General features: G+C 32.4%; 1 protein-coding gene across 1 annotated transcript in view; it reads left to right on the forward strand.

The window, feature by feature from the left end:
* pigs (GAS2-like protein pickled eggs) overlaps positions 1-24,495 on the forward strand; it is a 316,569-nt gene that overhangs the window by 209,290 nt on the left and 82,784 nt on the right. The window contains exon 4 of the mRNA XM_072525649.1: positions 6,772-6,918. Within this exon, the coding sequence (XP_072381750.1) occupies positions 6,772-6,918 (147 nt within the window). The remainder of the gene's footprint in view (positions 1-6,771; positions 6,919-24,495) is intronic.

Consider the following 24,495-nt stretch of genomic DNA (forward strand, 5'->3'; position numbering starts at 1 on the left):
ACCAGTAATCAAAAAAGCGAGGTAGACGGTTGATACACATAATAAATGTTATTCCGACTATGATCATAAATTCTCCAACATCTGTGTAGTGTGTTCCTCTTCGTGTTGTCTTCTCTCTTCTGTAGAGATCAATTCTCTCGTTGATACAATCCACAATAAAGAGTATCAAACTTGGTGGAAATATCTTCTTGAAGACTTATAATGGATAAAAGTGTAAACAATTTCTCGGTGAATTTCAGGAACATTATTAGGAGGAATGGTTGGAAATCTGGGTTCAAAAAGATTTGGAAGGTTATACCAAAATATTTTTTCATTCCTTTTCACTCTTTTTCTGGTATTTTGTTCTACATTTTTCCCTTTATTGTCTGGCTTTTCATTACTATTTTTAATTATTGTACCTATCTATCATTTTTTTTATTGTTTTCCTAACCTTCACGTTCTAAGTTTCTTGATTATTTATCTCATCTTGAGATATAATGATTTCGAAATCAGATTAGTTAGAATCGCTGCCAGAACGATATCGATCAATAGAACTTTCACTATCTGTATAGTTTGGATCTTCAGAATTATCACTATTGGCAAATGGATCTGCAACATCATCTAATTCTCAATCAGAATAAAAATTGTTGGCGAACTTTTCTATATCTGCTTGAGTCAGCGGTTGACGTCGCTCCATATGAAAAAAACCATTGGAATGATTAGTCCCACCGAAGACAACCATTGGGATTATATATCCCGAACACTAAATTGTCATTTTTTGTACCACTCCGATTTATTTTTCATAATATGGTTAATTTCAGTCATTCTACAGAGGTTTATTTATAAATACAAATTAACATCAAGTCAACGTTTGCCGTAATTTTGTTTAAAATCACACAAATATTTAAAAGTACACAGACACACCTTCGTTTGATCAATGAGAAATATAGCTCAAACGAATGGTGGGTTGCCTACGAATTAGGCACCTGGTTGTACGATTATAAAATACCCTATGTTTAATTTTAATGTAAAATTGGGCTTCATTTACCCAGTGGAATTTTTTTAATTTCTGATGGGACGTATTGTCTCAAGGGGATTGAAAGGGTTAATAGGATAGTTAATGTCTTGAATAATTTGGATCAAGATACCATATATGCTAGGGCAATAAACATAAAAAAAAATTAAAAAGAACCCAAAAAGTTCCGACCCCAAAATTAATAAGGACGAGAAAGTAAAACAACATTTTTGTTTGCTATAAATATACTTACACAGTGCAACAGATTTTTAAAATACTGAGAAATACAATTTTTAGAAGATTTCTCTTTCTTTTTAACCAAAAGCAATAAAACCTGCGCTTTAAAGTTAGTTTCAATAAAACCACGGCAGATATTGATATTTGCTAAAGCTTTCAGGAATATTACACCTACGTCTGGCTTCTATAAGGTAAATAATCAATTGGACGAACATTAAATACTGGGTTTAGTACACCGATTTCAAGTTTATATGTATGTAATCAGCTGTTTAAATTATTTAGTAGATCGTGGAGTGGTTGATTAAAAATGTATGTTATTTTTTTCATAGTATATTTTATTTCAGCATTCTATGTATACGGAATAAATAAATACATAAGGTTTCTTGATCAGTAGCGGAGCTGAATATTAAATATTCGAAATTAATAAATATCCACGCATAATTATTGTGTAATTATTAAATATACAATTCACACCAGAAATATTAAAATAATAATAGAAGAAAACTTTATTTGTTTTGTTAGCTTTTGAATGAAACTTAAAATAGTAATTTTTGGGACAAGTGTATAAAGTAGTATTTTTTTTTCAAAAATGGAAAAATAATTACAATTCTTTCTTCTTCTTCTTCTGTTTATGTAGATATGACTTTATCTGGTTTTCAATGTGCCTCCAGCAAGTTGTCGTTCTATCGTTTTCGTGGTCTTCCCCCTGATCGTCTTCCTATTGGGGAACCGTCTCTTGCCGTCTTTAAGACTCTATTTGATGTCATTCGGCCTATATGATCATTTCATTCTACTCTCCTTTTTCTTACTCTGTCCTTGATGTTTTCCACCTTGCATCTACGTCGTATATCTGTACTTCTAGCTCTGTCCCACAATGTTTTGTTTTCAATTTTTCCAAGTGTTTTCATGTGTGCTGTTTCTAACATCCTTTTGTCGTGTTTCTGCCGCGTAGGTCCTTATTGGTCTGATAACTGTTTTGTAAATACTGCCTTTTATTTCTTTTCCGATATTTTTATTTCTTCATATTGTTTCATTCAGGCAACCTGCGGCTCTGTTTGCTCTATTCACTTGATCTTTCACTTCCGTTTTGAGCTTTTCGTGGCTAGATAATGTGATTCCTAGATATTCTCCATCACTTGTTCTAATAGCTGACCTTCCAGCTCGAATTTACATATTGGTAAATTTGCTGTTATAACCATACATTTTGTCTTTTTTGGGGAAATTAAAATGTCAAATTTTCTGGCAGTTATTTTAAATTATTGCAGCATACGTTGTAAATTATCTTCACTTTGAGAGAGTAGTATTGCGTCGTCTGCATAGCAGATTATTTTAAGTTGTTTTTCTCCCATTTGGTATCCTTTTTTAGTTCTTACTTTTTTTATTATTTCATCCACCATCAGGTTGAACAATAAAGTACTCAGGGAATCTTAGTGTCATCACATTGCCAGCATCAATAGGGTCAGTTAGTTCTTCTTCTACTTATACTTTAATTGTATTATTTTGGTAGATATTTTCGATCGTTTTGATTACAACAAAGTTTGAAACAAAGATTAAACAAAGAAATTGAATTTCATACAATTTCTTTGTTATTACTTTGGTTGTTAATTTAAGTGTTGTTTTTAATAAATTAGTTCCTCTGTGATTTTCCGGGTCAGATTTGTCTTCCTTTTTGAAGAGATTTATTAGGATGCTTAATTTCCATTCTTGAGGAATTCGGTTTTGTTCTAATATTTTTTGGATTAGTTTTAATAATTGTTTGATCAGATCTAGTCCTCCGTACTTTAGGAGTTCGTTCGGTATTTTGTCCTCTTCTGGTGATTTTCTAGTTTTAATTTCCTTAATGCTTCCTGCAAACAGGGATCGAGAATAGTCTGCTCATGTTTCCTGCTGAATTTGTTTCATATTTATTAGTTCGTTCATCTCTTTTCTTTGTCCTCTGATCATTCTCCATATTTCATTTTGTGATCCGTAGAAGTCGTGTTTCCTCTGTTTTGAGAAGCTCTGCCAGTATTCTCTTTTTATTTGTCTAACTAAAGAATTCGTTCCATTTCCGATTCATTTATAGTGGTTGTATGCCTGTTGTATTTATTGTGCTCTGTATCGTAAAAAGGCTTTCTTCTTTTCTTCACATTTTTTCTTCACTTCCTCTCTAAACCATGGGGTTTTCTTTTTCGATATGTTAGTGTTTGTTACTTTCCTTTCTCAAAGTGATTCATTCCGTTGCCGCGTTAATTATGTTATTTTTCAGTATTTCCCAGCTTTCCTCGATGTTATCGTTTTCTAATATTTAATTCCCAGCAATCTTCTCTGATGTTCTTTTTTTGTATAAGTATTCCGTGGATTCCGTATTTAGTCCTTCGACTCTGATTGTTGTTTGTGTTGGCGCCGCTCTTTTGGGTGTGAAGTATTTCAGGATGATTCTTATTTTACATAATACTAGGCTATGGTCGCTACCTACATCTGCTGAGTTGAGGCATCTTACGTCAATTATTTTTGATGAATGTATACCTCTGTTGGTTAAAACATAATCTATCATAGATCTTTGTCCACGGGCGTTATTGAATGTATATATGTTGATCTTTGTGGTCAAAAAATGTGTTGTTTATTCTGAGTTCGTTATGCGTGTACATGTTTATCATCAGTTTTCCATTTTCGTTTTTAACATTTTTATTATGTTTTTACTTAATTACACTTCTATAAGTGAAAAAATACACTTTATGCAGTATATATACTATTACTTATTTGTCTTTCTTTCCCTATCTTCGCATTGTAGTCGCCTAAAATAACATTAACTTCTTCTTTTTTGGTTTCTTTAATTGTTTTATCTAATTAATTGTAAAAGCTGCCTATTTCTTCCTTTATGGTATTAGATGCCAGTACTTATGCTGTAATGATGTTTGTATTGCACGGCATAGTATTTAATTTTAGGTAAAAGCTTACATTTTTTAATTGTTCTGTGGATATGATTTGAAGCTAATTTCTTAAAAATGCTTTGCTTTATTTATTTATTTTAGTAAAATGTATAATTTAAACATTGTATATATTTTTAAATGAGCAAAAGAGGAGAATAAATACCATGCTTTTTATTTGTTATTCCTTCCCGTCCCTAAAAAATTTATTGTACTCATTAAATGCTTGATTTCGTTTTTGTCAAAATAGCTATGTTATTGTATTGTTCTTTTAATTAACAAAAAAAATCGCTTAACTTTTTCATTAAAAAAAACTTAAATTTTGTCTTTTTACTTTTTGTACACATTACCGTAAAAACAATAGACCTCTACCTCCAACTTAAGACTATGTGATGAGAACCTAAAAGGTGTCACGTCAATAAAGTTCTTGGGCATGACATTCGAAGAAATTCTAAGCTGGAAATTTTATATAACAAATTTGATCTTATCTTGTCACAAGAGATTAAATCTTCCAATAAAAAATGGAGTGCAGAGCGCGTAACACTTTTGATGTTATACAGAATATTAATCATTAGATTATGGATCTACTGTGTATTCTACAGCCACTAAGACACTCCTAAAAAAAATTGACAGTCTTCACAATCTCTCTTTACCTATAATATCTGGAGCTTTTTGCACAACACCAACCGAAAGTATTTATTGTGAAGTTGGTAAACCGTCCCTAGAAGACAGAAAACTTTATTTAACTGTAACATTCGCCGCAACAATCGGGTCTAACTCAAAAAACCCTAATATTTAAAATTGTTTTACAGAAAAGTTCCCAAATCTCTTCCTAAATAAGCCAAGAACGGCCAAACCCTTCTACGCAACAATTAGAAGCTACTTAAATCAATTAAACTACACGTTCCCAGAATGCTTTCTCTCCCAATCGTCCTCATTTCCTCCATGGTAAATAAAGAACCCTCAGTTCCTAACCCGCCTCATTTCTTTCGACAAACATTTAACAAACCCACAGTTAATCAAATCCGCCTTCAATGATAATATCATAATACCATATTATACTTCACAACTACAAGGATTATACACATATATACACAGATGCATCTAAACCAAATGAAGGTACTGGTGCTGCAGTTATAACCCCAACATTCTGAAATAAATACAAACAAACTCCCTTTAGAGTACTCCATTTACTCTGCTGAACTATACGCTCTGTACCAGGCCACCCTTGCTGTCAACGCATTTAATAATACCAATTATATATTCACAGACTCTTTAAGTTCCGTATAGTCAATCCAATATGTCTACCCAACTAATCCTTTGGTCATCAAGATAAAACAAGAAGTTCATACCACTCAATTGAATGGAAAAAATATTATTTTCTTCTGGATACCATCCCATATTAGAATTCAAGGAAATGAAGAAGCAAACAACGCTGCGAAAGAAGCAGCTAGTGATAGTGCGGAGTATACTCCGACTGGGTCATACGCGATTAATTAATAACCATGTGTTTTCCAAAAAACAAGAACCAAGATGTGACAACTGTGAAGAAAAGTTAACAATCAAACATATATTAGAGAAATGTCCAGCATTAACGTCAAAGCTCATGTTGTACAATATACCGAACAAACTAAGTGATATTTTAGGTCTACAGAGCGATAAGTCAAGAAGTTTCTTAACTTAAATAATTAACATTCTAAACGCCATCTAAACAATTAAATGTAATACAAGTTATTATTCGCTACTATTGTTTCGCTAATAGCCAATTTCGCTGATGCGATTTTGTTTATAAAAAAACACTATACCTCTGATAAACTGGAATCTCTTTTTGAGTGAAACTCTTTGAAAACCATATACTTCTTCCGCTTTTTTATATATATTAAGCTGCAGTATTGTTAATATGTTCTGTATAATTAAAATTGAAATAACTATTATTTATTTTCACATAAAATAATTTACAACAGAGTATGCAAAAGTCAGTCAAAATACAAGTTTTGTCTTGTATTCTAAATTACCATAAAATATCACTTTAATTTCATAACAAGAGTTATATAGAAGTTTTGGGGAACCTGACGTTGTAAAATATATTAAATTAGCACGCCTTCGATGGGTAGGGCATGTAATTAGGCGAGATGAAGATGCAACGATCAGAAAAAATTTCGACCGAAGAGGACCAGTGGGAAGACGAGCCAGAGGAAGACCAAAACTTAGGTCTCAAGATAACATAGAGGATGATCTAAAATCCATCGGAGTTGAATCATGGAGAAGAGTTGCCAGAGACAGGGGCGAATGGAAGATTGTTATGAAGAAGGCTTTGGCTCATAACGAGCTGTAATGCCACTGATGATGATGATTTCATAACAAATGCATATTTGGCTAATACAATCCTGATTACTGTCAAATTTGTCTCAAATTAAGTACTAGTACATAATGTACTAGTACATAGAATTATTGTCGACATGCCCAAAATACTAGAATAGGTCACGACTGAAAGAAACATGTGAGAAGAACCATATATAACTTGTTGAAATATATCTATAAACTTATTACAATTAAATAATTTTATCAACTTAACAAAAATAAATTTTTATTAAAGAGTACCAAACATAATTTATTGTTTGTTTTTTGCAGGGACAACGTTAGTAATTTTATCAACTGGTGCCGAAATTCGTTAAAAATAATAGAATGCCTATTGTTCGAAACCGATGATTTAATTATGCGAAAAAACGAGAAACACGTCATTCTATGTCTGTTGGAAGTAGCTAGGAGAGGTGCAAAGTAAGTTCTTTTTTTATTACCTATGTAAACACAAACAGCCATTTAATATCGTTTGAGATTATGTTAAGAATATATGTTTTCCTTAGTTAAACCAATCTAGGCACCAACCAGAAAAACCTTCACTGATTTTTTCAGTCCGCAACTATGTAAACACCGCATATGCAGTGCAAGTCTAAAGCCTCCCCTTCAACTATTTTCTGAACCATGAAACTTAAATTAGACTCTATTCACTGAACTCAGTTCCAACTGTCTAGTAAATTTAGAAATTAATTTTTGAGCTATGTGTCTGTGTCTGTGTTTGGAATCTTGACTGACTGACTAGGAATTGACTGAAAGTTCCTAGACAACCAAGCACACGTACACATAGCCAATATTAATAGTGACTTGACAGTAAAAAACCCTTTCATTACTGTGGAGACATATATGTCCCAGCGGATTTAAAAAAATCTACTGGCATCTGTTTGTTTCCAAGGCCCAATGTATTTTTAGACATTCCTTACTTATTACCCAGTAGTATGCAACCTACATATCACGTTTATAACCTAAAAAATAATGTTAACTAAACACGTGCATCAAGAACTCGTAAATAATATAAATTTTAGTAAGGAAAAAGTGTCTGCTCTGCCTTTTAACAGATTATATATAATTCAGTTGCCGATTAACACAGGTTAGTGATATATTGTTTATTTTTTATATTGTTTTCATTGATTTTACCATAATTTCTAAACGGGACTCTAGTGTCCCAGTAGTAGTTTATACCAGGTCGTATTTATCCCATTCGTATTGTGCAAGTATTGGAATAAAAATATTGTCCTGGCTGCTTAATATTGAAAATTGGATTGGACTATTATTTGAAGAATTTACGCGTACAGCTGAAGACAGAGGAATATTTGCCACCATAACCGCTAACTTTTAATGATGGAGACGGCATATGAAGAAGTATACAAATTAGAATTTACAATGGCAAAGGTTTTATTCAAAATGAATAAATATACACTTTCTTTATTTATAAGTATTCTCCTTTTTTAATTAAAAAAGCCTTTCCGACAATGACTAGGTCAACATATTCTTTCGGTCAGTAAATCGACCATAATACTTTTTTGAGTAACTCAACTAAGGTATATGTCCATAGTTTTATATTGTAATGACATACCATCCAAAAGATTGCACGAGCATCATCAGTTTGTAAGATAATCTTAAATAGGATATTTTTACTGCTCCCATTATGTATATTCCTAGATTTTATGCGATTCGGTAGTCATTAATCATCACCATCTTTAGCTCGACAGTCCTCTGTGGATCGTGGCTTGCTCTAAGATTAATCGCCATTCTGTTTGGTTTCTGGCAACTCCATCTAACCACCTAATTCGCGGTCGGCCTCTATTTCTTCTTCCTATAGGTGTTCCTGTTGTTAGCTTTTTAACACTTATTGTATTGTCTGGCATTCGTGTTATGTAGTGCTTCTCTCTAAAGATGACCGTGCAATATTCAATGGTGACACTGTGGAAAAATTATGGACTACCACCACTAAATTGGTAGTCGTTAACTTTTATTGAACATGCTTGAACAAAATAATTTATTTTTTCACCTATAGTCCAATATATTTAATTTATTTATTTATTAACATGAAAGGAAATCGCACGATCGTCTAGGTACATACTGACACAAGAGCTCAAAGGATGTGTTATTTGCAACGATAAAAAGTTCCCGATACCTCAGTTAAGTTACCCTAAAACTATTAAAAAAAAAGTGGAATAGTAGCCGGTACTGTAGACTAGCCTGGAGCTTCTTACTATGTTTTCTGTATTTTTAAAATTTAAATAATGTTTAACACGATAAACAACAGAAAATTGGCTTACTTCGGCCACATCATGCGTAATGATAAATACCGACTTCTACAGTTGATTCTACAGGGCAAGATTGAGGGTAATAGAGGCCCTGGAAGTAGACGTATATCCTGGCTGACCAATCTTAGGAAATGGTCCGGTCTAACGTCAACTGATCTATTTCGAGCTACTGTGAATAGAATAAGATGGGTCAATGTGGGCGCCAACCTCTCTAGAAGATAGACACATTTAGAAGAAGATTTAAGACTAAATAAAGTAATCGTGAAAATCAGAAAGATGACATACTTAGAGCATGATGGGCAATGAGAAGTATCTAACTAATTCAAATAATTTTACAAGGCAAGATATAAGGCAAAAGATCTCAAGGGCGCAGATGGACATCGTGGTTGAAGAACATCAGACAGTGGGCAGGAATGACTACCATACATCTATTTAGAGCAGCTGTCAACAAAGTTGTATGGACCAACGTGATTGCCAACATCCACAGAGGATAGGCACCAAAAGAAGAAGAAAAATAATAATTGTGTTATTATAATAATTATTTTTAAATAATAATAATTGTTTTAAAACAAGAATTATTATAAAAATGTATACAGATAACTCAATGTTGTTATTAATCGGATGACATTTATGACTTTTATTAAAATTTGACAATCGTTACGAATCGAATCTTATGGTGACAGATATTCTTTTAATTTTTTGCTTCTCATTTTTTATGCAGTTTTTAATTTAAACCTGCTTAAAGTCAATATATGATGACTAGAAACGAATTGATCGAGAGTAGTGAATCGATGTCAAGAACCGCTATTCTATGACGCTACCCGTGATGACGCCATCTTGTGGCGCTAGTTCCGTGACGCTCGCCTCAGTATTTTACTGTAGAGAAAAAAAGTAATACAACGCCAGTATAGAAGCTGTGCTTCAAAAAACAGTTGTGCTGTGGAATACTTCTGACGCGCACTGTAGATATATATTGATCAGTGATTTAATAAACTGGTTCCACTCGGTCGATCTTATACAGTCGACGAGTCGACTCTAATATTTTATGATGCACCATTCGCCACGGACTACTTGATAATAATATGTATTTCATTTAATGGTTCGTGTGGGTTCCTGAATGAACAATCAAAGAGGCGTGAAATCATTCTCTTGTTTCACAAATCTCATATTTCTTGTTTTGTAGTTTTGCATCTCTGCAATGCTGCATTCTGTACGCTCACGGAATGAATAATCGTTGAGACTTTCAGTCTTAGGCGGAGGTTTCGAAAGAGAAGTAGAGCTTCTTTTGTTATTTATACGATTCTATTGACAACGATACAAAGTGTACAAAGGTATTGCATGTTTAAGAGATAAGTCGGGAAAAGCCCATCACTAGAAACAAATTGTGCGATAAGGTACACTCTTTATATGACATTTTTGTAATTTAGCATTGCTTTTTCAAATACTGTTTCAGTAAAGCATGGCTAAATGCCGACCTAAAATTTCGACAGACTAACTGTCTGTTAAACTGAAAATATTAACATAATTTGCATAGTCTTTTAAAATCTCAACAATTGTGAGATTCGCATATTATCAGAGGTCGTTTTAAAAGGTAATTTTTCCTTCACTTAACAGCTCCTTATACAAGTAGTTTAACAATAGTTTTTTCCACCACGAACCTATGCTTTGTTAACACATCTTGTTCAATTTGGACTTTCAATTGTTTTGAAAATGCAAAAATAACGTCAACCAACTGACATTTGAAGCTTGGTTTTTTATGTATAATGTGGATTTTTATTACTGGCGCCATCTCTATGTCAGTTCTTGAACTTACTAAGTAATTTGTGAAAGCGTTTATAACTCGAATCTCGAAGTTGGTCGAAAAATTTAAATTTGAAATTGAGTTAACAAATAAAATATTTTTGTAAGTAGATTCGTCTTTAATTCCAAAAATGTTACAATTGAAATAAAATTCCACAAAAAATAGGTTCAGAATCATGTCTTTATCAGCTACGATTTCACTTTTAGCCATTGAAAATTGCTGTTTTTAATTGTTCGTCGCAATTTAAAAAAATCAAATTGCAATCTACATTTAAAAATTCTCCAAAATGTTCGTTAACATCCAGCTGCGTCTAGAATTGCGTCATATCTTCGGAGATTTCCTTAAATTTTACAAAGTCATACCTCTCAAAGCCATATACAAGTGTACCTTTTGTGGCATCTAAACGGTTTAGGTCTTTGTCTGTTCGTTTTTCACTTCTTGTAGAATTAAAGATATATCTCTTTTTCTATACATACATTTTAAACTCAGAAATTGAATGTTGTATTTCAAGAAAGTAAAATACTTACAATAAAGAAAAATTTTGTAGTGTAATTGTTATAATTTATCAAATTACTAAAATTATGGAAAATATCCAAAATCAGTAACCATTATCATCAGTGAAACCTCCTCCTCCTCCTAAGTGCCTTCTCTGTTGAGGTTGGCGATCAATATGGCAAATTTGTCTCTATTCTGGGGTTTATGAATTAATTCATTTCCTTTTGTGTGGGTCCAATCTCTGATGTTTTGTAGCCAAGATTTTTTCTTTCGTCCTATGCCCCTTTTATCTTCAATCTTGCCTTCTAATATTACCGGGAGCTGCTCAAATTCCCTATGGCGCATTATGTGTCCTAGATATGACGTCTTTCTAATTTTGATAGTATTGTCCAGATGAGGGCGTGTGTTCATTGCTCTCAGTACTTCTTCATTCGTAGTTCTGCTGGTCGAGCTTATTCTTAGCATTCGGCGGTACATCCACATTTCAAATGAAATTAATTTGTTGACGTCATACTGTTTTAATGTCCAGGTCTCACAGCCATATAGTAATAAATACCACACATAACACTTTAGTGTTCTCAATCTTATTGAGACTGATAGCTTGGGGTTACAGAGCATTTTACGCATATTCATGAAACCAGATTTCAATGCGTCTTCTAGTTTCTTTTGAGTGGTCTAGTTGACTATTTACTTCTCTGCCCAGGTATATAAAGCTTTGGGAACTCTGAAGAGTGATACCATTTATTTGTATGTTAGGTGTAACTTGTTCATGGGGGTTTTTGTGGAATACCAGAATTTTGGTTTTGGAAAAGTTAATGTCCAAGCCCAGCCTGTGACTTTCTTCTGATAATATGTTCATCAATATATTTAGTTGGTCTTCTGTTTCTGCTAATACTACGGTGTCATCGGCATATCTTATATTATTAATGATGATTCCATTGGCTCTGGCACCTTTAGGGCGATCTTCAAGAGACGCTCTGATTATATGTTCGGCATATACATTAAATAATATGGGGGATAAAATGCACCCTTGACGCACTCCTCGTTCTATGTTGATGTACTTGGTGTTTCCGTTCTCTGTTCGAACGCATCCTGTGTGGTTTCAGTATGTATTACTGGGAGATAAATATGTCGTGTCCGTCCAACCCTACTTCTTTTAGAACTTCGATCAATTTTTCGTGTTTGATGCGGTCAAAGGCCTTTCTATAATCGACAAAGCACACATAGAGCCGTTTTTAAACCTCAAGATACCTTTCTGCCATCAATGTCAATCCCATAATTGCTTCTCTAGTGCCTGTACCCTTTCTAAAGCCATATTGAGAACGACTCAGGTATTCTGAAACACTTATTTTGAATTCGGTTATAAATTATTCGTGAAACCTAAAGGTAAGTAATCCTACTTTAATTAAATGAACAAAATGATTTTTGAAAAACTAAAATCTAAAAAAATTACTTAAGTATTTGCAAAAAGCCACTTTTCAAAACGACATACAAACTAGGGACGGTCACAAGCTGGAGCTTAGCTTGGCTTGGCTTAAGGCTTAGCTCGTTTGACCAGCCTAGCTTCGAGCTCAAGCTGGTTAATTTCTTGCGAGCCGAGCTTCGAGCCCAACCAAATTTTTTTTGAGCCGAGTCGAGCTGAATTCGAAACGAGCAAAGCTTTTCCCAACGAGCTTGTCAATATTTTAGCTAATATCGACTATAACATCGAATAAATCGACTTTGTACTAAGATTCTCTGTTTTTCGTTTATTGACAGACCTATTTACTCTAATAGCTTTTCTAATTATTGTATTAATTCGTGAATGTTCTGAATAATTATTTCTTAGAATTATTTGAAGGAAGTAAAAATGAATTTTATTTAAGTGTAAAGCAAAGAATTAAAATTCTCATGATAATTGGATATGGAGACATATCGGGAACTTAGATGGTAGTGTGTAATTTATTTAATGATAAATATCCAGAAAGATCCATAAACCAGTTAACAGTAAGTAAGATTGTAAAGAAATTTCTAGAAACTGTTACGGTTGAAAATGCACGCAAATCAGGCCATCATTCTGTAAATTATGACACTGCATTAGAATTTCTACTTACTTTTGACGCAGATGCGTACACTTCTGTTCGTAAGGTTAGTAGTGATCTCAATGATAGCAAAACAACGGTACACAAATTAATAAAACTTGAAAAATGGCATCCCTTTACGTGTGCATTTATACAGGAATTAAAGGAGAATGATCCAGATAAAAGATTACAATTTTTTAAGGCAAACTATTATTTTTTCTGATGTGGTTACTTTCATATTAAATGGCAAGGTCAACCGTCAGAATTCTAGATACTAAGCAAAAGAACAACCCAACTGGATGCGTGAGCATCATACATAATACCCGCAAAAGGTAAGCGTATGGGCTTTTGGCAAGCTCGGCTCAAGCTTGTCAAAAGCTGGGCTCGACTCGGCTAGAATCAATCTCTAATAAAAATATTTTATTTATATTTTTTATTGTTATAATAAAAATTAAAATTAAAGCGACGTTATGTCGATGATTTAAGATTTAACCAAAAGGGAAAATACTGGCCCTTACTCGAAAGGATGACCACGCCTCGGTTTAACCAAAGTTACCAGCCAACACTAATTTTTTAAATTTTTTTTTAGCTATTGATCAAATCTGACAAATATATATCTCTGAACTCTGCGCCAGTTCGTTAATAATTTATATTATTAATAAATTTTTAAAAAGTCGATATCCTTCGAAGAAAATTGAAAGTGAGAGTAAAATGATGGCGTCCCACTCTAGAGCGTTAATCGGATAAGTCGAATTGAATATTTTATACAGTTTCAGTCCTGAATTTAGAATGATCTGCTCATCGAATGTCTTATACTAAGAGGATTTTATTTTCAATCCAATTTAATAAATCTATTTATAATTGAGTATTCGAAGCCCTGTTCTTACATCAAAAGTAATTTTATTTGACGTTATTTGTTGACCTTTTGTTTACAAACATTTATTTTTCAAATTTTAAGAATTTGTCTATAATACAAGTACAATTCTTCAGTGTCACCTATATAATATGTTAGTCTACATTGTATGATATAACGTGTATCGTGGATATAACTATTAATGAGAAATTCAAAATTCAAAATAAGTAACAAATTTAAATTAAATAGAAGAAGTGTTGGATTGTACCTTGTTGACCATTCCATGCTATGGCCTGCAAGATATTTTGTGTGCGCTATGTGCAAATACTTAAGAGGGGATACGAGAAACGATCGTGCGCGTGTAGCGGTGAAATCTTGCACCTGTGTTAGCATATTTCATAAGTAGTTGTTGCAACATAATGGATCTTGTATTAATACAGCCGTTCAAATCTAGTTTTCTGATAGTAGCATTTAGATATTCAATAGTATGAACAAAATTATGTTTCTTGTAAACTATATGTCTATTTATATTTTTTTTGTAGATAAAATCAATGAAATTTGAATAAGTGTTTTTATGTTGTTGCAAGGTCCTTAAGCCTCAAATGGTTAATTGAAATTCGTGATGATCAATATCCAAAACACGCAAGCAAAAATATCACGCAACCGATTTAATGTATGCGACAAACAGTTTTGCAAACGTTGACAAATAATAACACTATTGTGATATATTTGTTTTATCATAAGGTTTCTGAAATATATAACGTTCGAAGCCTGAAGAAAATATTACAACACTGTAATGTAACATCTGGCCCATAACACATTTTGTAGTAATAATTAAAGATAACACTTTTCCCACAATATAAAAATTCTAGTTTATAATATGAGTTGAAAAATTTAAAAAATATTGCGAATCTGAATTGCGTCACGTAACTTAAAACTTGCGCGAGTGCAGTAAACAGAGAGAGTTGAAGTTTATCATTTGATGTGCATTAAATGTTATGTTATGTGCAAAGGAACGACTGTCGTGTTGGTATTAATTTGTTTGTTATTTCACTGCGCAAACCTATTCGTATTTAAATTTTCGATTAAAAAAATTTAAAAAGAAACAAACCGTTGATCACTAAACTTCAGCACTTATAACAAGTAGAAGCTAAAGAGTTGCCTTTATTTGTACAAAAATGTCGTTTACATGAATAATTGTTTTGCAAAAAAACGACTGTATGAGTTGCATTTAATTATTTAAAATTTGTAAATTTTAAACGGATATTTAATAATACTATTTAATGATAAAATAAATGTATTGTGATGGTTTATACTGTCAATGGAAACATATATTTAATAAATCAGAAGTTGGAAAAGAAGAAGTATTTTTGAAGTGTGTAAAAGATTTTAATTCCTAGCTAAGCCCTTTCAGTTTACAAAGCTGCCTTCAGAGCTATGCTATAAGAGAGCAATCATGTAAATGACTAATTTTAAGTTAACAATGATTCACTTACGTCAAATATAAAGTATCCTACTAGGAAACATAATGTGGAAAGCATAAAATTGCTGGTTCTATTTTTCTCTTCTTTTTGAAACAGGGACAAAAATAAAAAAACATACAAAGGACTGTACACTTGGACTCCACAAAAACACATTAAAACATTTGGTTATGGTACGGGTGTCACAACCCGACCATTTGAACTGGAGTTGAAGCAGCAGATAGAATGAGCAAAATCGAATGCCAGCCCTTTAAATGATTTTTCAAAGATAACAATTGACATATGCCATTGGAAAATTAAGATTTTTTTTAAAACTGATCAAAACATTGTTGAATTGAAAAACATAATGAAAGAAGACATGTATCAAAGACTCTCCAAAATTTAGTTTTTTTATAAAAATTGATTTTCATAGCATCATAATGAATATGTTGAAAATTGATTGAAGGTTCAAGTAGGTTCAATCGACAAGTTATCCCTAAAACAAATTATTTAGATATCAATAAGAAACTAGATTGTAATATTTCTAAGTATGATACTTAAGGTCACAGAATAAATAACAATCAGAATGCCTACTCTCAGATGCCGCTTTTGAAGTGTGTCAGCACACGATCGCCATATTTTAAACGGAAACATAGACTCGAAGTGAGAAATTTGTGAAAAGCTACGACAGAACTGTAATTTAAATTTTTAGAGATTATTAATTTAGTAAATTGGAAATAATTTAATCTATTCTTCAACTAAAAGTAATAAAATAGTGCATATTATGTCTATGGTTGCCGTAAATAAATTAAACCGGGTTAATTTTTCTATGCACAACAGATAAAATTTCACTGAACAGCACTGGTTCCGTTTAAAACATGGCTGATTCCGTCTGCGCGAAAGAGATGCGCGTATTTATCTTGACAAGCAGAGTGGGCATTCTGATTGTTTATTATTCTGTCCTTAAGTATTCAATTTGTATCTTTTGATTGAAATTTTAAGAATTTTAAGTAAAAACCAAAATTTTTTTTTGTTTCAATAAAGAATAACTTCACATGATTGATTAGAAATAATTGTTATAAATTAGTAATGAAATTTAAAAAATTTTAAAAATAAATATACATATAAAGAATACAGTTTTAAGATTGCATAAGTTTACTCTTCTTCTTTTAAAGTCTCCCACAATAATTTAAAAAGAGGTTTATATTAATTGCAATTGAGACTGATTAGTGTGCTTAAGCAACAATCAGGGTTCAGTTTCATTTCTTTGGATATCTAAAGGACTTCTAGAAGGTTCATAAGTCTTTGATGAAGACTAGATAGAACCTGGCCCCAAGACCAACTTCAAAACTAAACCAAAATAGAATAAGGTGAAACATCATTGGATATCTCTCCCTCACGCCCAAAACTTGTAACACATTTACTTAATACTCCGTAATGATGTAGATTGTAAATAAACATAATTATAAAATAAAAATAAAAAGTTTATAGATTATATCTATTTATTGATGATTGCAATTTCTTAATATGACAAAAAATTATATCACACTTTTAACAATTTATGTCCAATTATTTAAAATTTTATAAAATTTGGTCAGCCGTATTAGATTCCATTTTGAATTTTTTAATTTTGACATGAAATTGGCAATCAGCAAGGTTAAGAACCTTATAGTAAACATTTATATCCAAATTGATACACATTAAGACTTTTGGCCACCTTTTCAGCAATTCGTCCCACGGTGCGTTGGGAGATAGATTACTTAACAATATTTCTTCTAACGACTTTTTGTAGTTGGCAAAATCATATCATCACCCGATTTTGTTTGGGACTTTCATCTCATATAAGATCCACCTACAAAACCTGCCTCGTTCCCTGTATCCACCTGTACCCATCAAACGTAGGCTCTTGGAGATGGGTTTTTTAAGCCCAGTGTTCGTTATGTCAGTCAAACTATTACTGCGACTATGGTAATGGAAATACTGTAACCGATATATATTCTTATATCATACTTTCCCATTAAAAGTTTCTGATTATTTGCTGTCCAACGAAAACCAATATTCCTAATTTCCAAACGCATCTTGTCTTTACCTCCTTTATACTCAAATTCTTCAACAAATCTCTTATGAATTTTATTTACAGGGGGTACTTGTTTTCAGTTATGTGAAAGTTAATAATATGCCGACGTAATAGACCTTGTTCAACTGTTGGAATTTTATTTTTGAAGATTTTTCCGCCTCTTGCTCAACCCAAAAAATCCCACATTATTTAATTATTCTTATACGATTATTTATCAAATTATCTATCATGCTAGCCATGCGATCTTCCACTTTTTTAAAGTTAACGATAGCTGTATCAACAACTGCTTCTCGTTAAGCGGATTTGAACACAATGTATTATTTCACTAGCATTTAAAATTTTTCGCCCTACTATATACTATTAATCCATTTTTAGATTAAATGACAATTACAAGAGTCAAAATTAATTCACAAATTATTGAAATTATTTAAAATTAAATTTTTACACAAAACTTGTCAACGTCTCGAATCGCTTCTGTAAATGAGATTAAAAATGCAAAAGAACAGGGCTTGACAACTAAGTGCCTAGAGGTAGTGGGACTATAACAAGACAAATATACGATTATTTCGATATGTATACAAAAAAGCCAAGGAATTGACAGAATAGCGTATACAAAATTTTACAAATAAGATATTAGATAATAATAACCGACCTATATTCGAAAACATCTCTACTATCACCAGCAAGCAAATGAGCATAGTGGGTGGACTATTAATAATAATCTGAAAGTAAGACTCGTCAAATGTTACATCTTCTCGACATTATTGTATGGAGTTGAAAGCTGGACGCTCACTTAATCGCTACTAAATAAGTTTTCGAAATGTTGTTGTTAAGGCTGCTATGGTCCTGGTCGAAGGCTTCATAACCTACGTCAGTGGTTTAATCAGTCGTCGTCGTCCTTCTTTAGAGCTGCGGTAAATAAAACTATCATAGCCGATATGATAGCCAACGTTCAGTACTGGACATTCGAAAACAATGAAGTTTTCAAAAAAAACTTCCTTTGACAATTTTTGAATTACAAGGAACATCTCGAAAATGCACCTAACAGAACTTCAGAAGTCATCGGATCAATTAAAAATAGTGAAACTGAGAAAATCCAGTGATCCAAAGAATATACGGGCATGGGTTAAAATTGTGAACAAGTTTCTATAGTTAAACTTAGACTCAAACCTTGATTAAGATGTTAGATCTTGAATAGAACTTTAGTCTTTAAAATGGAGCGTTGGTGATCTGTAAAGAAGATTCAGGAAAAAAAGATGGAGGCAGCTGAAGTGAAAATGCTTCAAAAGCTTGTAAAATTAACTGCGAATCTGGACGAAATAATTCAATATATTTTCAATAGTCTTATAATATCGACTGTGAAATAGTGAAACCTGTTAGTCCTTAAAATCCGAAACAAATATACGAGTATATCATTTACATTATGTTGATTATTGTTTCCCTTTTGAATGCTTTTATTAGATCAATAAAATTTAGACATGATTTATTCATGCCATTTCTTAGACATTTAAAAGCCTCGGCATTGGACTATTTAAGATCGATCACAGTAAATAATTTTCAATACACTAAAATATTTAGTCCATTGGTTGGTATGCATCTAGTTTCGCTATCATGCGATTTATTAGCCATTCATAATATTTAACTGACACAATGCAAAAAACTGCATACCGTTTTTATCGCTACCAATCCTTCCTAATGATCAACTCTGCCTTGGTTGTAAGTACTGGCACTACCTTCTCCGCATATTCATTAATAAATCCATACGAAATTACCTTATATAATTCCGAATTACCATAGTAATATAAACAAAACCATTTTCTTATCTCGCAAATAGAAATTACAACAGAGTGCATTATTGTGCGTGGGTACTTCCACTTGTGGATATAATTGTTAGACCAGTCAATTCGCAGTTTTAACGTACATAATATATAGAAAAGTTTGGTAATCACTAAGTTAAATAGTATAGTCCATTCTTTGCTAATTGAATTGAGTATTGAGTAATTGTTTTGTATTGTTACGGAATCCCTTTTATTATTTAACATCTACACGAACTACCAGCTATGGCACCCCTAAGCTGAGAGCTTTGTATGCGCTGACGATCTTGGATACGCTCTAAAAGGGGAAAATATTTGCACAGAGAGTCGGCAATAAAAGAGGCTTTAAATATTATGTCAATCTATTGCAAATAAAACTCACTAAAATCAAGCCCTAGTAAAACCCAAGTGCGTGCATTGTAGCGTTCTTATTTTCCCAAAGCTTAAAACTTTCAACAGTGCTGTACCAAGTCACACCGTATTTAAATTTTCATGCCATTAATTTTGTCAAGGTGTGATTACGTTAGAAGTTTGTAATTTTTCTCACGAAACAAACTGATTATGATAGACGCAGTTACACTGTCTTTCTCCAAGTATGTACCTAATAAAAATGTTGATATGAACGTTTTCAAGTTGTCTGGAAAAAGGGGTATACAACACACAAACGCAAGTTCAAAGTCAGAATTCAAAGAGTTCAAAGTCCAACACAGCTAGCCAACTGCAAGATCAACAGGGGAACATCATCACAGATAAAATCAAGAAATATGCATATGGACCAAATACATACAAGAACTCTTTGATGATAATAGGTCCGAACAATCTCCGTCATACATATATAATGACAACTTACCAATCACATCAGATGAAGTGGGAAAATCAATATCACAACTAAAAGATGGCTGAAAAGTAATACCAAGATCATGGCTGAAGTCAACGTTTATTGCTACCAAGGAAACCAAAATCCGTATCCTGCAATGATTTCCGGAGACCATCAGCTTAATGAGCCACATTTTAAAGTTATTTCTAAAAATCATACATCAAAGAATATAATGTACTATACGAAGAAAAAATCAGCCGTACACAGTTTTGTTTTCGAAACACAGTGGATACGAGAGAGGGCTCTCTTAACATACAAGTGCTATTTCATCGATGTAGAGATGTGAATTGCGATATTTATGCATGTTTCATCGATGATAAAGCATTTGATACAAGAATCATGACAGCATTTGATACAAGAATCATGACAAGATACATGACTTTCACTGAACATTAAGAAAACAAAATGTATGATGATCTCCAAGAAGAAACAGCAAATTGACAGAATCAGTGTAAATGGTCAATCAATAAAAAGAGTAAAAACATGCACCTACATTGTTACGAGCGTCAATGAAAATTGGAACCATTCCCTAGAAATCAAATGTAGAATAGAGAAAGCACGATTTGCATTTCAAAAGATGGCTTCATGCCATGATTTATCAGTACCCATAAAAATCGAGTTACTACGATGTTATATCTTCCCTACACTGTTCTACGGAGTTGAGTAGTGGGACGCTACCTGCAATAAAAGTGAGACTTTTGAAATGTGGCTTTATCGTCGAATCCTGAAAATATCCTGGTCGCCGACATCCGAAACGGATAGGCACTACAAAAAGAAGAAGTCTGAGTTGAGCCTTCTGCGTCCAAAATTGAACATAGACTTCTCCTAATTTGAGTAGTTACAATTTACAATATATATATATATATATATATATATATATATATATATATATATATATATATATATATATATATATATATATATATATGTATAATATATATATATATATATGTATAATATATATATATATATATATATATATATATATATATATATATGTATAATATATATATATATATATATATATATATATATATATATATATATCTTCTTTTTATTCTAATTGCTTTGCCTGGTCTATCAACGACAAAACTTCTTACGAAATCCTGCGGAAATGAAACAAGGAAAGAGTGTTTCATATCGGAAATCTTTTGTTCTTTGGAACTTCACCTAATTCCGTTAATAAACCACATTTTAATTATCCATTGTTACTAGAATAGTTTTCTTTTACTGAAATGTTTGAGAAATTCTTGATTCATAATGAGCTTCCGCCTAATTGGTTAAATTTCTATATTGATCATGGTTTGCGTGTGAATTCGCAAGATTTTTTAAAGAGTTTGTGTAATCATTGATTATGTTAATGAGTTTTTACTTGATGTAATGTACAATAAAAAAAGGCAATAGAATTGGATATATTATTTGATTAAATTTGTGAGAAATGTTTGAGTAATAGAAAACTAATTGGTAATCCAATTAGTCGTAGATCAAAACAAGCGACTGTTGAGTCAACGGGGTCATTTTGTTTAATTCACTCCTTAAGACTCTTTACTAGTTAGTTCAACATATTTACAGTTAATTTCTTGAAAAATAATTATATTGACGTGTTTTTGCGCATCACCCCGCCTCGAATTTTCCTATTGGCTATTGACCTGGAAATCCCTATTTATCGCTCGAACAGCACATATAAATATAGGCGATTTTTAGGTCAGCCAAGTCAGTCCCTCACCGGCTCTCCTAGACTTTAGTGCTCTAGGGGCTCTGCTACTTGTTTTCCATACTGTGTGGCTGGGAGTTTATTCTACTGCAACCTGGTATTTTTATTTCCACCTAAAATATTTTGTCACGTAAGAAATATCTTGTTTTTCTAAAGACGAGATACCAGAAGAAAACTTTTACAAGTCCATATCCAGTAAATGGACAGGTAGAGGAGCGTTCGACAGTGTTATTCGCAGCCCTCTACAGAGCGTCCGAGGATCTGAAGGTGTTTAGACCCCTATCAATTATCCCGAGACGACAATGTTAGTCTATAAAAGCTAATCAAAAATCATTATTATAATAAACTTTTAATATAAAGCGTGATTGATTCTAATTTATTTCTGAAAACCCGTTCTCAAAACACTCTAAAACAAAAAACACACTAAACAAAATAAAAACTGGATAAACTGTCCGAATGAATGGACAGGGACACACTTTTTGCGCTTAACATCCTATTACAAAAATGCCGTGACCGTGAAGATGTATCTGCATGTTTCGTGGACTTCGAAAACGCATTTGATAAAGTACAGCATGTAAAATTAATGCAAATACCGAAAAATATCGGAATAGATGACAAGGATATTCGTGTCATTATAAATTTGTACTGGAGTCAAACTGCTATTGTAAAAATTGGAGATAACTACACCGATGAAATCTTCATAATATAACGAGGAGTCGGACAAGGTTGCATTTTGTCGCCAACATGTTTACTCGGACCAGTTATTTAAAAAGGCACTTGAGAGACAACCATATGGAATAAAAATTAACGGGGAACTTCTTAATGTGATTAGATATGCAGATGATACAGTAATTCTGTTAGATAATATTGAAGGTCTCCAAAGTCTGCTTGATCGTATTCACGAGGTAGGAGAGAAAATGGACATTAAAATAAACTCAAACAAAAGTAAATTTTTAGTGTTTAGTCGTGACCCACATCCCAATGCAAAGCTTCAATTAAACGGAGTCCAAGTTGAGAAAGTTCACAAAATGACAAATTTGGGAACTATGATAACGGACCAACTAAAGTCATTTCTTTGCAATAATCCTAGTTTAGAACTAAGACAAAGAACGATTAAGTGCTATGTTTGGTCCGTACTTTTGTATAGTGCAGAAGTGTGAACGCTAAAAGTATCGATCATGAACAAAATTCAAGCATTGGAAATGTGGGTTCATAGCCGAATGCTGAAGATACCTTGGACAGCAGGGAAAACTAATGAAGAAGTACTAAGGAGCGTCAACAAAGGTAGAGAACTGATAAAGACTGTTAAACATCGAAAAATGTCTTATCTGGGACATATAGTAAGGGAAAAGAATATATGGAGGGGCAAAGGACAATGAAAGCGTATAGAAAACAAGAGCAAATAAGGAAGTATTAGAGCTCTACAATCAACCAAGCATAATACAAGAAATAAAAGCACAAAGAGCACGTTGGATGGGACATGTTTACAGGATGCTTACAACCAGACATGCAAAAAAAGTATTAACTGGAGTAGCGGACGCAAAGTGCAGAAAAGAAGGACCAAAAAAGAAGTGGTTAGAAAAGGTTAAGACCGATGCCAGAAAACTAAGGATCTTACAAGAAAGCGTTTATTATTCTAATTGAATAAATGTGTAGGAAAACGTTTGTTTGTACCGAAAATTAAAATGAACCAAAATTACTGATTTAAACAGAGTTTAAACTTTATCTTTAAACGTGTCTTCTATCTTATATATATATATATATATATATATATATATATATATATATATATATATATATATATATATATATATATATATATATATATATATATATATATTTATATATATAATATTAACGTTTAACTTGAAGACACGTTTAAAGATAAAGTTTAAACTCTGTTTAAATCAGTAATTTTGGTTCATTTTAATTTTCGGTACAAACAAACGTTTTCCTACACATTTATTCAATTAGAATAATAAACGCTTTCTTTAATAACACTAAAGTGTTAATTGAGACATTACACTGTCCTTAATAATTATACCTCGCGGGACAGTTACGTTGAGCTATTCTAGAACGGTTAATGGACAGTCTTGTTTTCTGACACCTTTTTAAATTCTTGCTGCACCTATACGTACACGAAATTGATTACCTTTCTTTGCTTTATAATGGCTAGTTGCGGATATATGTTCAGTTTAAGTTCATTGGTTAGGAAAATGCTTGTTCGCGTGTAGAGTCATATATCTTGTAGACATATCGTATTACTACACCGATTAGGTATAATACCAGTTACATACAGATCGCCCAATGTGTGTTAAGAGTTATATTGATTTATACCTACACCGGAAAGCATTATTAAAGAAAATATCGTAGTCCTGATTGGTTGTAAAATAGGAGTTTAAAAAATGTATTTTTCCGTCGTGGAAAAAGTACAATTTTCGCCAGAAAAAACTGTATCGAAATTAGCAGGCTATGAAATTACACATGCATTTTTTTATTTGGTTCCTAAGGAAAAGAATATGCCCTCATAGAACCAACATAAACTCTCTCTAATAAATCTGTTAGGGCTGGTTGATTTC

This window comes from Diabrotica undecimpunctata, chromosome 3 (assembly GCF_040954645.1).
Source record: "Diabrotica undecimpunctata isolate CICGRU chromosome 3, icDiaUnde3, whole genome shotgun sequence".
NCBI classification, from domain to species: domain Eukaryota; kingdom Metazoa; phylum Arthropoda; class Insecta; order Coleoptera; family Chrysomelidae; genus Diabrotica; species Diabrotica undecimpunctata.